Source organism: Eptatretus burgeri, chromosome 8 (assembly GCF_056783735.1).
Source record: "Eptatretus burgeri isolate ZD-2024b chromosome 8, Ebu_testis_v1, whole genome shotgun sequence".
Classification (NCBI taxonomy): Eukaryota; Metazoa; Chordata; class Myxini; order Myxiniformes; family Myxinidae; genus Eptatretus; species Eptatretus burgeri.
In genome coordinates, this window is record NC_140968.1 from 84,057,622 (window position 1) to 84,081,596 (window position 23,975).

At 42.4% G+C, this 23,975-nt stretch overlaps 1 protein-coding gene across 1 annotated transcript; it reads left to right on the forward strand.

Moving 5' to 3' along the window:
• Positions 1-116: 116 nt before the first annotated feature.
• LOC147022190 (uncharacterized) lies at positions 117-23,019 on the forward strand. The gene is made up of 5 exons (XM_085892866.1): positions 117-3,460; positions 3,918-4,016; positions 10,515-10,971; positions 21,789-22,013; positions 22,107-23,019. Exons 1-3 carry the CDS (start codon positions 3,368-3,370, stop codon positions 10,686-10,688), a joined length of 366 nt encoding a protein of 121 aa, XP_085748992.1. The 5' UTR covers positions 117-3,367; the 3' UTR covers positions 10,689-10,971; positions 21,789-22,013; positions 22,107-23,019.
• Positions 23,020-23,975: the final 956 nt, after the last annotated feature.

The window sequence follows — 23,975 nt, forward strand, 5'->3', positions numbered from 1 at the left end:
CGCTGTCAGAGATGGGGGATTCATTTCGTCTAAACGTGTTGAATTCAGTCCATAAACCAAAATTACAATTCCAAGACCAAGTGATAAGATTTCAAATCTGAAATGTGAAGTCTCAACTTTTAGTCCATTAAATATTTAACAAAACCTTTGAAAAGCATCGGCATTATTTTGAGGAAGGAACAAAGGACCCAAAACACCTGAGGACCCCTCAGGACCGTAAAGACCTCCAAGACCCTTTTGACCCAAAAGGGCAATAAATACTCCTAAGGCCCTTTAAGACCCAGATCAGGAAAGAGCATGCGCCGCAGCAGTGCATCATTGTGTCCACTTTCCGCCGGTACTCCAGGGGCCTCTGCCTGCTGCAACCACGAGGCACGTGGTCAGGCCGTTGGCCTCCACTCACGAGGCTCCCTCGCTGAGAGAATCTGGTGAGCACGATCAGCATCAGGAAAATGAGCCACATTTCCATACATCCACAGCTGACACCCATGGACTATACAGGTAACAAAACTCATTTGACTTTCTCAGCAACCGCTCATTGGACACAAAATATGATTAGCGATAGCCAACGATTCTCCAAAGAGTCCTTGTACCAAAGGAGTTAAGTCTCCATCTCAGATCCTTGGTCAGAGTCCAAGTCTCACATCTGTAGAGAAAGACTGGAAGGACCAAGGACTTAAAGACTCAGACTTTTGGCCTGCATAGGTACTGACAGTGCCACACCCATGATCCAGTGACTCCCCAGGCCCGACCCAGATGATTACGGACCTCAGGCTTACAACACACGGAGACATGAATATCACTGCCAAGGTAAGTGAATCTCTCTGTGACCCCAACATCCTTACCACAAACAGGTACAGACAACATCGCAGCATCCAAGATGTCATTGAAAGCCTGGATCTTAGTTTTGACCGAGGAAGCCCATAATCCCAGTGCTCTGGACTCCTCATTCAGTGCCTGGAGGGCCACCATACGGATATCCATCGTCTCCACAATGATGAGTGCATCATCTGTGAAATAATGGTCAGAGACCTTGACACTCGCAAACAATGCACCACAACTTGATCACTCTGACATCCTCCCCAGAATCCAGTCCAGACAAGTGCTGAAAATTGTGGGGGCCAGTACACACCCCTGACTAACTCCAGTAACAACTGGACATAAGTCGGAGATGGTATCACCACATCTCACAGCAGTCTCAGTACCACAGTGTAATTCAGAAATCAGATTGATCAGTTTTGGTGGCACCCCATGAATACCAAGAATCCTCCAGAGGGCATCTTGATTCACTGAGTCAAATGCTTTGCTGAGATCAACATAGCCTGTGAGCAGCCCATGTTGAAACTCTCACCTGCGTTCGGTGAGGACCCGAAGAGCAAAGATACAGTCAATCGTCAACCTCTTTGGTGTTGAGTCCGAATGCTCTGAACGCTGGTGCTAAAGCAGATTGTGGCAAACCCTATCAATAATTATCCAAGCAATGACCTTGCCCAGCACTAAGAACAGTTATTGCAGTCCTAGTGATCACCCTTCCCTTTCCATAAAGGGACAACGAGGCCCCTCCAAGTCAGGTGGGATGATGCCTGTGTTCCAACCAGAGCACAGAACTGCATACAACAACATGGTACAGCATTTTCACCAGCCTTGAGAAGTTCAGCATGGATGCCACAAATCCCAGGGGCTTTACCCTATTTCAGCTGGTTCATCACAGCCTGTGTTTTCACAAACGATGGTGGTTCACAGTTGATTGGAGGGTCAGCAATAGGGATAGTAATAGACCGGGAGCCTACAGGGGTCAGGGTAGCTGGAAAGCTAACACATTTTCTCATGTATAGTAATACTCTCTACACATCCCTACTCCCAGAAATCGACATCTGCCGTTGCGCAACTGGGGGGGGGGGGGTCGAGGGGGCCATTACAATGTACTCAAAAATTGAGCTAGTACTCAAAAAAAAAAATTGGGGATCGTCGATCCAGTCAAAAAAAAATTTTTTTTTTTGAAATTTGTTCTACCCTTATTATCAGTTTTTCCGTCGATATGTTTGTCTGTTTTTCTGTGTGTTAGGTAGTCGATCCAGTCGAAAAAAAAATGTTTTTTGAAATTTGTTCTACCCTTATCAGTTTTTCTGTCGATTCTGTTGGTAGTCGATCCAGTCGAAAAAAAGAATTTAAAAAAAAAAATTTTTTTTTGAAATTTGTTCTACCCTTATTATCAGTTTTTTCGTCGATGTTTGTTGAGTATTCGATCTAGTCGAAAAAAAAATTCCAAATTTTTTTTTTTTGAGATTTGTTCTACCCTTATTATCAGTATTTAAAATGGCAATTTCAGTTAATACAATTGAAGCTCGAATCATGAATTTTCTTGTGCTTAATCCTCAGGTCATTCCCCATCGAATGGGGCCCATCGCGTCAGGTTCTATTGGGTAGGCGACTACCCATGTCCGCCTACCCGCTTGTTGTACTCTGCGTTTCTACCTGGAGAATAATACATTACGTATACACAATAACAATAACATTGTATATACAATGACGTTCCCACTGTCAAGTTAACATGCCACCCAGCAGCGTGGCCAGGATCTCAAGGCTACTGTCAAGTTAACAGGCCACCCGTGGTGAAGTGGTTCAAGGCCCCACCCCCTAAACCGACCGCCCAACAAAAGTCAAATACAAGTTGTACCAGGAATTTAGTCACATTGCTAGTGTTTGGGGTAAAGTAATGTTTAGATTTGTGACTGGAGCATTGTAGAGTAGGGTAATTACAAGATTAGTAGCTTTCTAAGAACTAAATTTGTTTTTGTAAGACTGTCACTCATGTCAATGATCGGAGGTCAGTGTATATAGCTTAACTGTTTACCTTGTTTACTGTTAGTATACATGCACATGTTATATGATGTCAATATCATCACATTTTGTTCAATAAGTTTGCCTATTTTCCCTATTTCAAAGATAAAAGTACATTGTTACATGTAGGTATGTCTCATCAAAACACCATTAATCAGGTAAGTTTTCATTTTATTGATATCATTGCTACCATGAAAATGGAAAAGACTTGCTAAAAACCAATCCAATCAATGGCGTGCATGCTGTCCCAAATCAAGATGGAGGACACTAACCTTTAAAATAGGGCCTGTGATTGTGTACCTGGATTGAGAAGAGGATGATTGATAAAAACCAGCTCTAGAACTAATAAATGCCTGCTGTATTAGATCGATTTGTTCATTTTTGTTCCACTGTTACTGTTAAAGTAGTGGCAGATTTACCTTGTAGAAAAGTGGCAGCATTTTATGATTTTGATCCCTGACTAATACGTATGAAAGAAACTGTATAAGTGTATTTTTTTTCAGCTTGTTTGATTACTGCCTACACAATGGATGCAGAAAATACAAGTTCAACGTTAGGAGTGACAGTGACAGTGTCAGTGGAGGTGCCTCAACTTCAAGAAGCACAGTCCCCATATATGGTTAGTTTTCTACTTTATTTTCTTAATTGAATGGAAGAATACACCATCACCAATAAACTGATAAGTCAGTATTTGGTAGCACAGGCCCAGGAATCTAGTGGCACCAAAAAGGTATTCATTATCCGTCTTCTTAATTTTAGTACAACAGTGTAATGCTACCAAAATGGTGTTTATTTTAGCACTAAAAAACTATTTTGACGTAGACCCTTCGCTAGAAAACTAAACAGGTTTATTTCACTCATTCTGTGTTCCATCGCCAGTACTTCCTACAATCAGTACCGTAAAGGTCAAAGCATAGCGTTTGAAACCTTTGGAATAGAAAGAGGCAAATGACAAGTCGAGATCAATGAAAGTACCATACTATCATTCGACTTAGAGCTCGGGGAGTTGACAATGTGTTAGTGCAACACAATTCACATATCTTCTCAAGCTAATTAAGGTGTCTTTCTCATTTCAGGAAATCGATTGTTCCAGTACCCTGTGTTGCTACATCTACCAAAAGTCTACGGACGAAGACAGCAGGCTCAACGCATTCAACGAACATACATGGAGCACAGTAAGGAATGCTACTACCTCACGCGAAACTCAGAAATCAGATAAGTACTCCGACATCACTAAAAGGATATCACAAAGCAATCAGAAATCAACTCATCGTTATCACCCTTCTTGTCATAAAAACTGCACTGCCTTGAAGCGCCCAAGAAACGCTCAGACATCCGATGATGACATCCCTGCCAAAAAACCTAAAATTCAAACCAGAACCTGCAGTGTCCTCCCAAAAGATGATGATCTGAAAGAAAAATGCTTATTCTGTGGGATGGGCCGAAAAAAGATAAAGGGCAAAGAAGAGCCAAGGCAATATATAGGAACAATGAGCGGTTGTGAAACAATTCGCAATCGCGCGAAGTTCTCCAAAACGAGCGTCTCAAAGGTCTTGTAAGGATCGTTGTTGATCTGATCGCTGCAGATGCATGGTATCACAGAAATTGCTGCTCAAAATTCCTTTTGGAAACTGACAGTCTTGAAAAAAAGGTTCAAATAGAGTGCTTGGATCCGAAGCCTACACCACGAGCTTGCCATAAGAGTGCCTTTGCCTCTTTGTGTGCGTACATTCAGAGTGAGGTATTTGAAAACCAATGGTCAGTGTTGGTCTCTGCCTTACTTGACATCTACAAAGCAGAGTATACAAGCATCGGAGGAGATCAGGAAGAAGTTGAATCCAACTTGGCCCAGAATTTGCAAAGGAACATCAAAGATTATTCTGGAGATCGCATGAGAGTGAAGCTTGCAGACCAACGGAAAGGCAATTTTGTTTTCAGTTCATTAGTCCGGGAAGATGATGCAATGGCTCGACTCCATAATGAATCAAAAGAACATGAACAGAATGACAAGTTGTGATGGGCAGCTCTGCATCTTCGATCCCTGATCATGACACTTCCAAAAACTAGGATACCAAACCCAGCTCCAGTACAGAATCGAAATGAACATTCCCCAGACATTCCCAAACAGTTAGACCTGTTCTTCAGGAGTCTTCTTGGTAGCCAAACACCGAGCTTCCATGGAGCGCATATGGATAGCCTTGACCGCAAGGAGACTTCAATGGCATCAGATGCAATTTTCAATGTTACACGCAGGACTGTCAAACCATGGAAGCACACAGCCATGGGCCTTGGTTTTGCTTCACTGACAGGATCCAAGATGTCATTGCAAATTTTGAACAGGGCTGGGCACAGCATCAGTTATTGTGAAACCAAAGGTTTGGACACTGAATTTGCATATTCTGTGGAATCAATTTGAGACTGGTTTCAAGTTGTTAGCTCATGAGCTGATCTAGGTCAGCTTACAGGGTGGCGCCATTTTGGGGCGTCTGGTACACGTGCCCCACCACTGAAAATGTCTGGCAGTGGTGATTTATGATGCAGTGGGCTGTGCTGAACAATTTGAGACTGGTTTCAAGTTATCTCACAAGCTGATCTAGCGTAATTTTGGGGTACCAGTTTTTGGCATCTGGCGGGGGTACTCCACCACTAAAAATGTCTGTTGTTGATCATTAATGATATATGAGAACATGCTACTTATATTTTGATGGGTTTTAGTTTGTTAGGTAATGGAGCTGATCTAGCTCAATTTTTGAGTACATTGTAATGGCCCCCTAGACCACACCCACCAGTGGCGCAACGGCAGATGTCCATTTCTGTGAGTAGGGATGTATATAGAGTATTACTATACATGAGAAAATTTGTTAGGTTTCCAGCTACCCTGACCCCTGTGGGCTCCTGCTCTAGTAACACCCCTGACTTCCACCTCAACAGCTGATGGGTCAGGCTGGTACAGCCGCTCAAAGTAACCGGCCCAGCGGGCCTACACTTCAGGCTCCTTCGCTTCAGGAGCTCACCACCCTCTGCTAAAACTACAGTACACTGAGTTTCAGGCTTGGGGGGACGCAATGTACAAATTCCTCTGTAAGCAGGACCAGAATCACTTGACCACAGGTGATGATCAACCACTTCACAGATTCCTCACATGTAGGCCTCCTTGTCCACCCTCAGCGAAAGTACAGTTTTATGTCTCAGCTCCTTGAACAGCTCAGCTCTGCCATTAAGCCTGGCCCTGTGACTAATCATTGATATCCAGTGTCTCTTGTGAAACAAAGTTCTTCTTCGCCTTTGGTGGATTCCAAGACATCCACCTGGTAACATCAAGGATGTTGCCTTGAAGACACTCCACAACTCTTCAGGATCCTCCGAAACACCCAGACCCCCTAAATCCACACTCGGCCAGTTCACAAACTCCCCAGCTACCCTCTCGTCCTTGAGTTTGCCAACATCCAGCCGAGGCTGGGATGGTACCGTTCTCATGGATTTGAGCTGCTACTTCGGAGTTGCTACAACAAGCCAGTGGTCAGTATTGAAGGACTGATCACTCCAGTAGACCCTGAAGTTCTAGAGTGACCATCATGAAGCATACGGTCATTCTCCTTTGAGACACCACCAGTGTGGAATACAAAGTCCAGGGATGAGGCTTTGGGCGCTTCAACCATGAACCGGCTACCCTAAGTCCATGACGTCTTGCAAAGTCATGGAACTTAGTGCTATTCTGGTTCACAGTTGCAGACCTATGGGAACCAACCCATGTCCCATAACCATCCCTATCGGTGACAGTTGAAATCCCCCAAGGTTAGAAGAGTATTTCGCCTAAGGCACTGATCAACCACAGCCTCAAGCGCGGCATAGAATGTCTCCTTCACAGTGAGATCACTAATCTCAGTCGGAGTGTGTACAGAGATCAGGGAAATGAAACCAAGCAGTGACAAATCCTCAGTCTCATAATACACTCGTTGACCGATGTTACCTCAATTATCATGGGAGTCAGCTTATTGGACACAGCAACAGAAACTCCTTGGGCATGGTAACCATCCTAATGACCACATCAGTGGTATGTGTAACTACCTACCCGCCATGATCTCACCACAACTTGGTCTCCGAACCTCAAGTAATGCTGCAAAACTGATGTTCAAACACTGAAGCTCAGATGATAGCAGACAGGTGATCATCCTCTGAAAGATTGCGGATATTCCATGCACACACCCGAAGTGACAGGTTCAGGTTAACCCGTGGAGACTGCCGTCTGGTGGACAACGCCTCAACAACACCCCGCCAACACCACAACCCAACCCAGGAAGGTTACCCCGTGTTTTTCCTCATCTCATCAAAGAATCGGGGGTCCTGAAGGCTTTGCCTCAATCCCATCATCCGGTGAGATGCCCTGCAAAGGCAGCTGCACATGAGGTACTCTCACGGAGTGGGTTTTTAGTTGTATTTGCGGTTTTTGCGGAATGAAGTGTTTTACGGTGGCCGGAGTGCAAATCCTGCCACCAACCTCCTAGAAAGAGGTAACCCAACTGCAGGAGGACAACCACAGATGCAGTTAGGCACCAGATATGGATGGCCTTTTGCTTACAAGGAGCTCCTCCACCCTTTGACAGATTTTGTTTTTAGTCCTTGTGGGTGTCCACATCCATACACCCTCCTCACCAGGAAACCTTGTTGGGGAGATGGTTTAGTCGTCGACAACTTGATCATGAAATGGGTTCTTACAGGTTTACATGGTATCCGCATTAGAAAATCACAGGTCTGATCTAGCCTGACCTGACTAAGACTCCTCTGACCTTTAAGACCCTTTCAACACTTTTGACACTGTTTGATCCCTTCACCCTTTAGACCTTTTTGACCTTTACTCCCTTAAGTCCCTTTTGACCTGAACACCATTTCGACCTCTTACACCCTTCAGACACATTAGACAGCTTGAACCCTCACCATTTAGAGCTTTAGACCACTTGGACCTTTTTAGATCACAAATAAATTTGTACAAAAAGAAATGTTTATATATTATGATTGGTGTAAATCATGAAACACAGCAACTCACATAGTGTATGACAAACTACAGCAAATTGGACAGCCAAGTCACAGCACTGTCCGTTGTTGGGTGGATTGCTCTAAATCTCTGTTCTTCATTGCACGACCCAGGAGCCACTGGCTGGTGGCCTAAAGTGCGGCCGATAATACACAAATGTGAAAGTACACCCAATCTAATCCAACAAAAGTGATATCGAATTGACCCAATGGTTTCAAATCAGTGTTCCAAAGCGAAGCATAAAAGTAACGAAACTATGCAAGTAGAAGGCAGGAGATACAAACAATTATGCTTGCAGCTAAGTTAACCACAACGAAGAAGAGTACGTGGAGGCATGGCCAAATAGCAGCCATTACAGAGTCCTGCAGGCATTGTGGCGGCTCTCACACTGATGTGTTATCGGCCAAAGTGTCCCCCCTCTAAAAAATAGTGAAGATCACTGATTTAAATCCTTTATGAAATTTCAGTGGGTGACACTCTTTCGCATTGTGATGAACAGTCTGATCTGGGTGACCACAGTCACATTCTGGGCTGTCTTTAAAATTCCATTTCTGATGGTGCTGTGATGTCCTTGCATGGAGAGTACAGATCCTGTTGTGTGCAGACCACACTTTCCAGGGGAGGTTGAAACCTGAAGACTCTTCTGTCAGATCACTCACCAGTTCTTTGTTAGTAATGTTGTCTGTCCAGAGGTTGTGCCACTTGTCCTTTCTGTTAAACCCCGCATCACTCAAAACATTTGCAAAGCTCCGTAAAAGTTTGCTTGACCCGAGTCACGTATTTGGTAGATTCTGCAGCTCTTCATTGGTTGGAAGCTCGGGGTTGGCTTTACTGCAATCAAACGCTCTCAGCATTCATGCCTTCCGGCACACATCAGGGGGTGGGATGTTCGATAGGATTGAGAGCCACTGCACGGATGTGTGATTTATATGGTCCGCTGATGATCTGCATCAATGTTTTCAGGACAGTGTCCAAGTGTTTTGTGTGGCTGCTCTCTGCCCAAACAGGAGAACAATGTTCTGCTGCAGAGTACGCAAGAGCAAGACTATCAGTGTGAAGAGTGTGTGCAGGATAGCCCAGCCTGTGAAACATCAGGATAACAGTTCCATAGCTGGGCTGAGATTCGAACCCAGGCTGGACAGCTCAGAAGCAAGTGTGTATCATAAACAGGAAGGGTGATGACGAGCTCATAGATAGACACAAAATGGATCACAGATATAAAAGTACAGACTTGATCAAAGTCATGCACAAAATGCAACCAAAAAAAGTAAATCAAGAACCCTAAAGCAAGTCATCCTCAAAATATCATTTCAGTGAATAACCAGAACAAAAAAAAAAGTTCAGAAGATTAGAAGATGATTAATTGTGTGTGTCAGCTCTGAGAAATGGGATGTACATCAGTCTTTGCTGCGGGTAATGAGCTGTCAAGGTTTGGTTCAGGTGCATCGAGTCAAGAGTCAGTGCACACAATAAATAATGGATTATACAAACTTACAACCTGGAAATCTTGACAATCGCAGAGATCGGCTTCGACTGTTTAACAAGATGCAGTGAATTCTCAGCTATGCCATGTATCTGGTGTGTCGAATCAAGTCTGAACAATACACCAAAGCAAAGCACATGCTGCAGACCATGCATACATTCGACTAGGTTATCGCACTATGATTGCCTCGTCTAGATACCATTTAAAGTCTCGAATATAAAATTATTTCAACATTTCGATTCGTGTGTTTGGTAAAACTACAGTCAGTTCAGCATGTTAAGCCGAGGTGCTTTATGACCATTGACCAAGTTCAATAATTTAGCATCTTCGGGGACAGGTGAGCTGAATTATAATTTTGTGGTTCACATCGTTGGCAATTCGCCGTCACTATTTGCCAATTGCATTATTATCAGAATCTAATCTTTTCTTGTTGAACTTCTCCAGGGTCTAAGGTATACTGTTGTGGTGCCGGGTATCAGTGGCGAGCATGACTGCTAGGGGGAGCAGTAGTGTCGGATCCACCGAACACACCGGAATTTAGGTCATAACCCTGGGATAAGTCCGAAGGTATGGGTCCCTTACAGGACCATGAATCGCCAATAATTCGACCGCGTGGGGTAGGGTTAATTGCCTAATTTCAATATACCGAAATACTCACGCAGTCCAACTACCGGGGAACCACACCCTCGGCAGGCCTCGAGTGGAATGAGCCGTTACCGTGCTTGAACCGTGTGTAACCCGAGCGGATGGTTACCGAGGCCTGTCGGTCCAAATGCACAATTACGGCAGCGATGGCCTTCCTATTCCCCAATACGCACCGTGGCAAACCAATGGCAGAAATGACAAAGAACGAGCTGGTACATTCAACAAGAGGAGAATTTATTTACAACAATAATTGGGGAGGGGAACACAGAGCAGAGTTTTCACGAATAAAGAAAGGTATCAAATGTACAAGTGATTCCTTAAACAATTCTACTTAGAGATAGGGCCCATGGACACACACACACACACACACACACACACACACACACACACACACACACACACACACACACACACACACACACACACACATACACATACACATACACATACACATACACATACACACACACACCCAGAAAGACATGGACCTCGAGGTCTTTATTGCCCCTCCAGATCAGAGGGAAGACGAGCTGTGGGAAGAGAACGTGCTGGCTACCTGGCCGCGTTCGCGCGGCTCGATGTCCGCATCTTCCTGGAGCACCAGTCGCCAAAGAACGGACCAAGGCAGCAAAACGGAGGCGAGACGAGGTGATCTCCCGTGATGAGATGGTCAACCGCTTGTTGTAATGCGTCAGACGAGACGCCTCCGATGCGCTTGATGCAGTCAGCGGCGGACCCAGACAGAAGTGCGCTCGAGCAGATGGGACGCAATCCTCAATACTTTTTGTCGTCCTTTGGGCGCGGTCCGCTCCCCCGTCGTCTGCTCCCATTGGGTGGAAGGCGTGTCGCGGCTCTGCCTTCTTGCAAAGGACTACCCCGGCTCTGGTCTGCGCATCGCCTATTGGGCGGAAAATGACGCATACCCTTATTTGGCGCGCAGCCAGAACGAAATGCTTCGTGACCATATACGGTGAGAAATCCACACCGCCTGTGATATGGAATTCCACCCATGCACACGCCCGCATGCCGGCGAGCATGAGAAGAATGCCGAGAGCAAAGTGTTGTTGTTGTTGTCGTCATTGGGGTAAAAATCCTATCTATAAAATAACTGCGCAGCGCGCGTACACTTTATCACCCATTAAACATAGGACGGGACCCTACCTCGAAACATATACTTACCGATATAACTGATCTATAAGGACTCTGGCTGTTGTGTGTGATGGGTTCCAGATTCGTAACACTACAACTTGGTGACTTTAGTCTTCTTCTTCTTCTTCTTCTTCTTCTTCTTCTTCTTCTTCTTCTTCTTCTTCTTCTTCTTCTTCTTCTTCTTCTTCTTCTTCTTCTTCTTCTTCTTCTTCTTCTTCTTCTTCTTCTTCTTCTTCTTCTTCTTCTTCTTCTTCTTCTTCTTCTTCTTCTTCTTCTTCTTCTTCTTCTTCTTCTTCTTCTTCTTCTTCTTCTTCTTCTTCTTCTTCTTCTTCTTCTTCTTCTTCTTCTTCTTCTTCTTCTTCTTCTTCTTCTTCTTCTTCTTCTTCTTCTTCTTCTTCTTCTTCTTCTTCTTCTTCTTCTTCTTCTTCTTCTTCTTCTTCTTCTTCTTCTTCTTCTTCTTCTTCTTCTTCTTCTTCTTCTTCTTCTTCTTCTTCTTCTTCTTCTTCTTCTTCTTCTTCTTCTTCTTCTTCTTCTTCTTCTTCTTCTTCTTCTTCTTCTTCTTCTTCTTCTTCTTCTTCTTCTTCTTCTTCTTCTTCTTCTTCTTCTTCTTCTTCTTCTTCTTCTTCTTCTTCTTCTTCTTCTTCTTCTTCTTCTTCTTCTTCTTCTTCTTCTTCCACAATTTATTCCCACGTTCTCGTGGGCTTGGCCTCGTGACGTTTTTGTGCCAAATCCCTTCACGAACCGGCTGGCCAGGCCTGACATTCGACAAAGTATTCAGGGCAGGAATTTGAAATTTGGCCGTGGTGCCGGCGATAGCTCACTCACTCGTTGTGAAGGGACACTGTTGGATCTATAATGTCCACCAACTGTAAATGCCAGCAGATAGGATGACCAGTTTGTCGATCTGAGGGGTGGCACACACATTGATGAATCACCCTGCCTGTGAACCATCAGGATGACAGTTTATAGCTGGGCCGAGATTCAAACCCACACGACACAGCTGAGAGGAGAGTGTGCGTACCTCCAGCGTCTTGGCCACACTACAATCGATACTTTCACAAACATTTACTCTACAAACTAGAGAGTTTATAGACCACATTCACCTGCACTGTCTTCACAAACAAGGACGTGGTCGGGTCTACAAGCGGAAAATTTGATTGGTCGTGATGAGGTAAAATGCCGTAATATTTTGTCCAAGCACTGACAAACAGCTTGGTTTTGAAAGTACTAAAAATGTGATTTGTGTGATACATTGTTCAAGTATATAATTCAATTGAAATAAAATAAAGATTTTAAATGTCGTAGAAAATAAAATTCAGAAGTTTATTGCCGTTGATGCACCGCCTTATTAAACACATTACATCAGTTATTCATGCCTATTGTTGGTGTCCTTTATGACGTCATTAAAAACAGTAGGTTTCCTGTTTGGAATGATTTTCAATTTTGTTTCACTGCCAGACAGGCAGAGTAAATAAACTATCTCACTCCTCTCTGTGCGTTTTGCGATTGGGACAAATTCAGTGCCAAAGTGCTGCTCACCTCCAGGTTTGTTTACCCATTCATGTTCACAATACAACATTCCATTGAAATGAAGCTGTTCCTCGATCATAATGTGACGTTTGTAGTCGACAACACAGACGAGCAGAACCAATTGCTTACCAAGGTAATTATATAACTACTGGTGTAGCATGCTTGTACAAAGCCAGCCAGCAACTACTCGGGTGCATCCTACGTGCAGACGGAACAAATATATGCTTTATACATTTGATGAAGTGGATTTTGGTTGCATTCTGTAAGCAAATAAATTCTCAAATAAATCAAGAATTGGAGACTAGAACGAGCTCTTAATTTAAAAGTTTACTGCTGTATGAATTTTTTTGTTTGTTTAATGTAAGTAAGGAAAAGGTTATAAAATAAGACGTGCTTGTTGGTGTTGCCTCGCAACCAGTTCGAGTGTAAGCTCCATTGTGCAAAGTCCTTGCATGGCACACTTGAGCTCCTGTCCACCTACAAGGCTTTCATCCACAGCTCGATGGAGTGCTGCTTCCCCTATGGGCTGGCTCCCCTGCCTCACATCTTGCTCAGCTTAATGCCGTGGAAACGAAGGTCTTCAAGATCATTGGAATCTCTCACGATAAAGCTGAGTCGATGGGCCTATCACTTTAACATCGCCAGCAGGTTTTCTTCCACCTCGTTTCTGGACTTGGGGTTGGCTTGGTCGGGATCTTCGGCTCGTGGTGGCCTGTCTGTGGAGAAGCGATCCGTGGAACGACCCGTTCGGCGGAGCTCGCAGTCGGTGGGGAGTCCGGGCGTGGCACCAGGGACACGGACTGGAGGCGCCGCTCTGCCAGCTCTGTTGCATAGACCTGCGCGTCCGAGTGAAGAGTGCCGGAGAGAGCTCACAGGCCACGTGGAAGGCCCGAGTCAGCCGCGGCTATCCTAGCTGCCGTGGGGACAGACGTCGCGACTCGCCAATCAAGGCACCACGAGGGTGCAGGTAACCTGCAACGGTCTCGTGGGGCCCGTTAGGTCACCAAGGCTCCACGGTATAAAGGTCTACAGACCCTGTCTGACTCCCTTGTCTTTGAGGGAAGTCTTTTCTTTTCTTTTGAATGAATGTTGGTGGCGCCGTCTATAAGTAGAACTGTGTAAGTGCTTGTAAATAATAATTGCTGATAGACGGTCGTAGTGCTTTCACCTTGCTCATGTCTTTGTCCCCGTCCCGTGCATGATTTTTTTTACTGCATACGTGTTTCCATTGCTATGCCTGTATACGTGTTTAGTAATAATGTGCTGATTTAAATGTTAAACCCGTTCGTCGTGTCCTCTTTCCCTTATTGGAACGCCATCTCAGATTGCGGAATATTAGTTGGGTTTTAAATACCCGTTAAATAGAATCGGATCTGGCGAGGTCAGGTGATAATACCCGCTCGGTTATCACTGAAGAACGGAACGGACTGCTTGAGCGGTTCATGTCCAAGCCGACCTGCGTCGAGGTACGGTCTCCCGGTAGGCTACCCCCGCGAGTACTTAGGTATATCGATATTCGGCGATTGACCCTATTTTGCACGGCTGGAAAATTGGCTAGGCCATGGTGGGATTAAGAACCCACCTGTGACAGGGTTCCGACGTTGTTCCGGAAGGTTACGACTGAATTGTCCGTCTGGTGGGCGACGCGGCTGCTATGAGATAAACGTGGTTGATCGCACACCGGCGGGCGGGAATCGTAGCAATATATAGTTTTTGGCCCCATCTCTTAATGGTGAAGAATCACTTAAAATTTTAAAAAAATTATTGTTTCCGGATCTGGATTCTTATCTTCACAAAAATCAAATCGATTCCTCCTTGTCACTCACCCAACTTGCTATCAACTTTCATCCGAATCCGTCCATAACTTTTTGAGATATCCTGCTCACAGACAAACAAACAGAAAGGGGTGAAAACATACGTACAATCTCTGCCCACCTTGGGTGCTGGAGGTAAAAGTATATGAAAAATGTATTCATTTGTTTTCCCCATTAGTGTAAAATACAACAAAAGTAAAATGTCAAAATATGTTGTGATGGGGATCCAGAAGAGGGTTGTGGCATCGTAATATGATGTCATTTCTACCTTGTTGTTTTTTTTTTTTGATATTCCATCCCTCTGTTTTTACCTTTTTTTGTAATTATATAATAATATGTTTGTTCATGTGTATATGTGTATATGTGTGCATGTGTGTAACATTCCTTCCACCCTATTGGTTGGGCAGCTGCCCTGACTCCGCTCACAAATGTAACTTCGATGTGTATTTAAAATGATTCACGATTAATAAATTAATTTACGATAATTTATTAAAATATATTTATTAACACAATTAGCCTACTCATAATCACTGATTAAAAAATTACACGGAAAGACAAACGATGGACTTAATAAACCATGACCTGTCGGACATCCACTTCTTGTTTGGATCGCGCTTTCCGTGAATAGAGTTATTAAATGGCACGAAGAGCTAAATAATCCACTATTTCAATGAGCTAATGAATAAATATGTAATGATGATATTACAATTTAGGCTTGTAGCATGGTATTGTGTACACTGTGGTCCTAAATGAGGAGAAAGCTTAGAAATTGAACCCAGTTTCAATAAGATAAACAATCTTAATGTTATATAATGCCCAAGTGTCTGTGTTTTCAGAAAATGTATACTTTGCTATGGGTCCTATGGATATAGTTGCTTACAAAGCATGTTTTTTTTTTATCCTAACACAGGCTAATTTTTCCATTTTCATAGCTCATTTTTTAGAAATGTGTTACATGTATGATTGTATATGTTGTCCAAAATGGTTGAAAATGCATTTTTTGTTTGATACATATATATATATATATATATATATATATATATATATATATATATATATATATATATATATATATCATTATACATAAGAATAGAACAATTCCTCGAAACAGTACATTTCTTATGACCTTCTGCATATCTTGGCACCTTCAAATGTGTAAAATCTCAGATTTTGCAAAATTTCCCCCAATCATAGTGAAGCTTACGAAATCTTATTCCAGAAATTTGAAATGCATCTGATAGAACATCTTAAATAGCAATTTACTTCTGCATAAAGTGATGATTTAAAATGGCAAGTTTCAACATGGATCATTACTACATACCAGTTTTTAGGTTCACTTCCATGATTGGCTCAAAAATGTCAGGAAGTACGTAACAAATTGCATTTACCAAGCTGCTACAAAATTACTGGTAGCTATAGGCTTGATTTTATAACCATAGAATAAGTTTACCAAGATGGCCCTATGATATAAAAATCAATACCAAAGGCCAGTTTGTTGTCAGTATACAGAACATCAAAGGTCGTTAGGAAGTACGTAATGTTTTTAAGAAATCTGCACTTTTAATCCTAAGATGTTAGTTTGGTTCATCACAGCATGTATTTCTATGGTTAAGTTTATGTGCATATATATTTATGACCTGAATGAACACTGATAAATTTGATCAATTTGTTAATTTCATATGACCTTGACCTCTTTGCTCAAGGTCAAATATCAGGTAAACCAAATTTTCTCCATATATGTGGTTTCCAATTAGTGTATAATACATATCTAAGCCATCAGACCAATTTTAGAATGATATGAGTGGTTCCTTGATACAGATAATAATTAATTGATAACCAACTTTGACCCTGTCAGAGCAATAGAAAGAGGAAGAATTAAGCTCTGCCCAAATAGATCCTGAATCCCCATGATGTTGGCTAACAAATGATATGCAAAACTTAATCATACAATGACTTTCATTTTTTGGCCCCCCGTGTCCTAAATGTGTACATAATACTACAAGCCTTTACTCTTTTGCTTTGAAGAACGGGAATAAAGGGAGAGGAGGGTGTTATGTGAGGTTGAGGTGGTTTGAAGACAGATTTCAATCTTACGACCGCCATGTTGGTTCTCACTGCTATGTGAGCATCCCTCTGAGCCATCACATTCACAATCGCTATGCACTCCCCATACATGCTCCCTTCATTGTAAAACTACCAAAACGACAGTTAAAAGGATATTGAGCTGATTCGGTGTTACGGCCTTATGAAGATCGGCCTCAGTGGTCTGTAAACTTATGCACCACTCAAATAGCCATGTGGCATTCTCTCAAACAGAGATGAAACCCGTGTCATTTGAAATTTGTCTGAGGTCATTATTTTATGACCTCCAAACATAGATAATTTATTTGTGTCATTTATTGTCACATATCCTTCCCACATATGTCGTAGGATTGTGAGATGGATTGGTGACCGTGATGGGTGGGGAGGAGATTGACATTCTCTCAAGCAGGGCTTAAACCCATGTCATAAAAGTCCTTGTCTGAGGTCGTTCTTTAATTTTATTGGTGTGTCCTGTAGATTATGCGTCATGGAAGATCATTTGTTTTGGGTCGTTTATTGTCACATCTTTTCCGCATATCTCATGGTATTGTGAGTTGTATTGGCGACCGTGATGGGTGACCTGCTCATGGTCAAATATCTTTTCCGCATATAATTTTGAGTGTGCTTTCCATGAAGTCACTAATGGCATAAAGAGTTAAAATGTTGCAATGAAGAAATATGTAATGATGATTTCACTATATGCCCTTTTGCTTTGAAGAACAGGAATAAAGGGGAAGTGGGTTGCATTGTTACATAAGAACGATTTCTAAGTGGGGGGCAGTAGACAATTCCAATCATAATTCTGTGTGGCACATTACTCAGTGTTTCAAAATGATGCAAAAACCGTTTTTGAGCCTGAAGAGAGAGAGAGAGAGAGAGAGAGAGAGAGAGAGAGAGAGAGAGAGAGAGAGAGAGAGAGAGAGAGAGAGAGATAGATAGATAGATAGATAGATAGATAGATAGATAGATAGATAGATATAGAGAGAGATAGAGAGAGATAGAGAGAGATATAGAGATATATATATATGCGCGCCAGTCATATCGTGAGAATTGCCAGATCATGATATTGATGATGGAATATCGTGGAATTCTCACTACTTTTATTGTTGTTGGACCACCAATTTACCACAATTATTTTCTTTTCAGTGGAATGCCCTGCAACACGAGTGTAGAGGGTGACATCCAGCCAAGATAAAGTGCAATCAGACCTGCCACGACAGATCACTAGCGTGGGCATTGTGTCAGGACAGAATAAGAAAGTGAGGCTGTCCGAGCAGTGACTGGGGATCATGTAAAGGTCTTGTCCATGCCTCAGGGACATAAAACAAGAAGATAGAAGAACGAAGACAGACAACGGCATCCACATCACTGATCAGGTTGATGCCATGAGAGCGGAAAAGAGTGAGAGGGAACAGCACCACCAAGGGGAAATGGGCCAAGAACACCTCCATACCATGACAGTGGAAAACAGAGAGGGAACAGCACCACCAAGGGGAAATGGGCCAAGAACACCTCCATACCATGACAGTGGAAAACAGAGAGGGAACAGCACCACCAAGGGGAAATGGGCCAAGAACACCTCCATACCATGACAGTGGAAAACAGAGAGGGAACAGCACCGCAAAGGGGAAATGGGCCAAGAACACCTTGATGCCATGACAGTGGAAAACAGAGAGGGAACAGCACCGCTAAGGGGAAATGGGCCAAGAACACCTTCATACCATGACAGTGGAAAACAGTGAGAGGGAACAGCACCACCAAGGGGAAATGGGCTAAGAACACCTTGATACCATGACAGTGGAAAACAGAGAGGGAACAGCACCACCAAGCGGAAATGGGCCAAGAACAGCTTGATGCCATGAGAGTGGAAAACAGAGAGGGAACAGCACCACCAAGGGGAAATGGGCCAAGAACACCTTGATAGCATGACTGTGGAAATAGAGAGGGAACAGCACCACTAAGGGGAAATGGGCCAAGAATGACTTCAGGACATTCGAGTTGAAGAGAGAGGGCGCCAATGTTAGAAATCGATGTATTATTCGTTAGTGACATATATATATATATATATATATATATATATATATATATATATATATATATATATATATATATATATATATATATATATATACACACAAGACAGGCGAACATGATGGGTGGAGAGGTTGTTTGAAGATTCAGAGTGGAGAGAGGATTGATGCCTTCAGGTTGAGAGGGGGTAGGTGAGGACTTGATTTTGGGATGTGGACGTTGAGGGCTTGGGGTTTATGAGAGGGGTGCAGGTGGAGTTGAGGGCTTGAAGTCGCATCTTGCATACCCTGGAATTTCCAGGAATCCCTCCTATTATTCTCATAATAAAGGTTTGTTAAAAATTTGATGACAAAAGCTGAAATAGTAAAAATGTTTAGCTTGGATAGATCGACAGGTAGACATTCAAACAAACAAGCGGCCCAAGACCTGTACTTGTAAAATCAGTTGCTGTGATCTTAACTTTTGGATCTCAAAAACAATAGGCTTCCAGTTTTTGATTGTTGAACCAGTGCAGTGACCCAATATGCAAAAAACCCAATATATAAAATAAATATGAAGAGCAAATTAAGTTGGCTGTCCTGCACTTTATTGATTAAATCACAGATTCAATGAGTTGCCTTTAAAAAGGAGTAGGCCAGTGTGTGTTGGTGCACACGTTAAATCCTCGATTTCGCCTTCCTTTTCTGTCCTTTCAGTCGTTGCAATGTTTAAAAGTCCTATGATGAGGAATACAAAGAGATTTTATCTTTGGTTAGAAACTGCAGATTTACTTTCCCCACCAAGCAAAGTTCAAATTTGTCTTTTCAAACCAAAAGCTTGTTCATCCTCATATCGATGAAGGAATCTTTACAGTACACTATTTTGTAACTTGTACCACACATTTCACCAGTTTGTGCAGTTGAAATTAATAATAAGACCCCAAGACACTTAAAACCTTTTAGATCCTTTTAGACTATTTAGAACCAAAAAGACCCTTTTAGACCTTAACACCTTTCAAACATTTAGACCTGAACTCTTTTCAGATATACCATGTAGATCCTTTTGAGTTTTAGACGTTTTAAGTCCCTTTAGAGCCCTTTGACCTTTTTCAGACACTTTAGACCATTTTGAGCCTTTTAGAGAGACCTTCAGACCATTTGACCTTTACAGCTTTTCAGACCTTTGACCTTTACACATTTACAACGAGACCATTAAGACCTTTCATTTTGTACGTCGTTCCATTTATTTGCCACAAAATACACCACACAAAACAAGTCCCGGTGAGGGTCTGCGATCTCTGATTGCTCTTTCTTGTTACCTCCACCACCGAAGGTAAAGGAGGTTATGTTTTCACCCTTTTCTGTGAGTTTGTTACTAGATTTCGTAAGTATGTTGATCACTTCCATCCTCTGTTTGTGTGTTTGTTAGTTTGTTTGTTTGTAGGCACGATAACTCGAGAACAGAAGGAGCTACCAATGTCAAATTAGACCATGTGATTCAGGAGTGTGATGGCTAGTGCTGATTAGATTTTGGTCAAAATAGGGCAAATGTCAAGGTCACAGTGAGGTCAAACATAATTCCGTAAATTCATGTGGTGAAATGGAGTATTTTTGCTTTGGTCGACATCACGAGTTCATTTTAACTTAGATTTTAATTTTGTCTTCGGTTTTTGCGATCGCTTAGGACACTTAAAACTCGGTTGTCGAAATTCTGGTAAAAGTCGGATGTTTTGGAGACGTTTTAAGATTTATAAAAAATATTTCACTCGCCGCGTCACGGCTCGTCACATGGTGCAGCGCGCTCGAGCAGAGGCGTCGTTGAGTCACGTAAAGGTTTTCCCGTGTGCGCGCTGACGGTGTTTTCAATAAAGATGGTGTTTAAAATTTTTTTTTATCCCAATAAAGGTTATCGTCGCATGCCTGACTCGCTAAGCCGTCGGATTATGTAAAGATTGTTGGTGGATGGCCAAATATTACGGTTTTGCAACTTTGATAAAATAATATTAAATAATTGCATGGAGAAATGTAGATTTTTGCTTCGGTCGATGTTACGATTTTTGATGGTTTGGTACAGAATCATCGTAGAGACTTCTGGTTTGCGTCGCTACCTTCTTTCGAGACAACTTTTATGAGACAAGAGTAGGGTGAATATACTGGTTCTGGCTCACTTTTCCCCATGTAAATGAATGGGGGATTTTCAGCGATTCATTTTTTTTTCCCTAAAAATAAACCCCCTTTTTATCCCAAGGTATATTTATTTGTCTCCCCTTTTAACCCAGGGATACTTTTTTTCAAATAACCCATGCAATAAGATAAAGATTTGTTCAAGGAGCAAAGTAGTAATGTGATTTGTTAAAGGTGATTCAAAGAAATATCTGAAACGTCTAAGCCTCGGGACACTCTTTATCAAATAACCAATGCATATTGTTTAGCTCACTCATTGAACCTATAAAGATTTGTTCATTCTCAAATTCCTTCAATAGTTTGATTTTCTTTGCACAATAATTCCCATCTAAAATATTGAAAAACAAAACATTTGAATCTTTATATTTTTTAAGATCCCCCTTTTGTGCCATTACGAAATGATAAACTTCTCTTAATGATCTCATCTGGCCACCACCCGAGTTGCAAATCATTTTTGTGCATAAACCACGCCATAAAAAAAGTTTTGTTTCAAATGTTTTCAGTTCGTGCCATGAAAATGAGGAAGTGTTTTTTTTGACACGGTCGTGCTGTGAAAATGAGGAAGTGTTTTTGGACAGTCATGCTGTGAAAAAATAGGAACTATTCTGTGAGACAAGGCCTCGTGTTTCTATTTTATCTCAGAACACGAACAGGCTTTTAAACATGTTTAATCAAAACCATTTTAGGGTATTTTAAGTATGTTTTAAAAATGATTCATACAATTTGAGAATATATCGCCCAGTTATTTTCCAAGCTGTCTCGCCCGAAGCGTCATTTCCTGTGGCCACACCCAATGATTAAGCAATCTCCTCATCGTTGCCTTATAAGTGATTCGCCAGACAAAGTTTCTGCCAGACGGGATTTTCATTTTTACAACTGAGACATGAGCGATCTTTCTTCCGCGAACAAAACAGCTCAACACAAAGTTGGTAAGCCTGTGTATAGGTTCCTCTTTGAACGATGAAGCAATTGATTATAAATTAAATCGTGATAATTCTGATATTTTTTTTTCTTGGCAGGTCCTTGGAAGAAGAGCAGTTTACATATCACGACGAGGTGCATGAAATTAATGCTCTTATTGAAGAGGTCAATCATCTTAGAAGAGAATTGAAAAACATTTTTAATGACTGACACGACGTCTTATCACGGCTTCTGATCTTTTTGCCATCTTGTACCAATGGTAAAAAAAACTGAAACATGGACTCACTCTCTTCCGATGAAGATAACAGCTCACTACAAAGTTGGTAAGTTTGTGTATGGTTTCCTCTTTGAACAATGAAGCAATTGATTATAAATTAAATCGTGATAATGCGAAAATATATATTTTTTCCTGGCAGGTCCTTGGAAGAAGTGGAGTTTATATATCACGATGAGGTGCATCAAATGAATGCTCTTATTGAAGAGGTCAATGATTTTAGAAGAGAATTGAAAAACATTCATAATGACTGGTACGAAGTCTTATCATGGCCTCTGATCTCGAATGAATTAAACCAATGGTGAGACGTGTGTGTGTGTGTGTGTGTGTGTGTGTGTGTGTGTGTGTGTGTGTGTGTGTGTGTGTGTGTGTGCGTGCGTGCGTGCGTGCGTGCGTGCGTGCGTGCGTGCGTCTCTTTCCCTGTCTGTTTGTCTCTCTCTATCTCTCCGTCTGTCTCTTTGTATCTCCCTCTGTCTGTCTTTCTACCTACCTCTCTCTGTCTGTCTCTCCATCTATACCCTTGACTCATTATTTTTTTTTTCACCTCGATCACACAACATAAGCTGTTGAAGCAATCTGGTACAACACATGATTTTCTGGAGGTAAATGTTTCTGAATTATTATTTAGTTATTTGTTTATTAATATCACTCTCTCTTTGGAATGTCGCCTTATGTTGGTTGCATCATTAGTTTGGATGCAGTTTTACCAGTACACTGGAATTCATTTTATTGGCTTTGGAAGGATGACAGGCTGAGTCGGCCTCCTGGTGTGTTAATTCAGTGGTCAATGAGGCTTGAACTTAGAACCAACACCAGGCTTACTCATATTACCATGTAATTATCTTTATAAAACCTAATTATTATCCACTTTTTGTTTCAAAACAGAATATGGTGTCTGAGTTTCGAAATCACAAGACATCTGAAGAAGATTGCTGGGAAAGATTATACATTCTCGCAAATGAATATTTAATATTTGCAATTTTGATTAATTATATTTGTTTTGTTTACAATTACTTGATTTTTAATTTCAAAAAAAGGATCAAGACATGAAGGAGAGGGAGGGAGGGGGGTGGGGGGGGGGGTAGGTGTGCTCCCCCAACGACCCATCACCCCTCATCCCACCCCTCCCCTCCCCATCTGTGTGTGTGGGGAAGGGTGGGGGTGGGATGAGGGAGGTGGTGGGTCAAAGGTGGGGGCGCACAGGGGGATGAGGGGGTGGGACTTGTGTGGGTGGGGTTTATGTGGGCGGGGCTTGTGTGGGCGGGGCGTGTGTGGGCGGGGCTTGTGGGAGGGCGTTTATGTGGGTGGGGCTTGTGTGGGCGGGGTTTCGGTGGGGTTTATGTGGGTGGGCTTCGGTGGGGTTTGTGTGGGCAGGGTTTATGTGGGTGGAGCTTGTGTGGGAGGGGTTTATGTGGGCAGGGTTTATGTGGGCAGGGTTTATGTGGGCGGGGCTTCGGTGGGGCTTATGTGGGAGGGGTGAATGTGGATGAGGCTTATGTGGATGAGGTTTGTGTGGATAAATGGATGGGTGGATGAGTGGAGCTTGTATGGATGGGTGGATAATTTTTTAATTAAATAAACATGTTGTGTGGGGAACGAATTAACTAATCACTAATTATGTGAATATAATGAATATGGGTGGAGCTTGTGTGGGGTTTGTGTGTGTGGAGCTTGTGTGGAGCTTGTGGGGGGTTTGTGTGTGGTGGGGTTTGTGTGGGGTGGGGTTTGTGTGGAGCTTGTGTGGGGTGGGGTTTATGTGGGTGGGTTTAGTGTGGGCGGAGTCAAAAAGGGGCGGAGTCAAAAAATTTCAATTTATCTTTGTCTTTTGTAATTCCTGTGAATAAAATGAACCTAAAATCTCTTCCCCTTCCAAATCATATATCTTATAAGTCCAAGGAACCGTATCTATTACATCAACAATTTTAAAAAGTTCGTTCGTCCATCGTTTAATATAACCCTTTTCAAAATGAGATTTCCACCTATATATTCTTACGATATCACCAACTTTGAA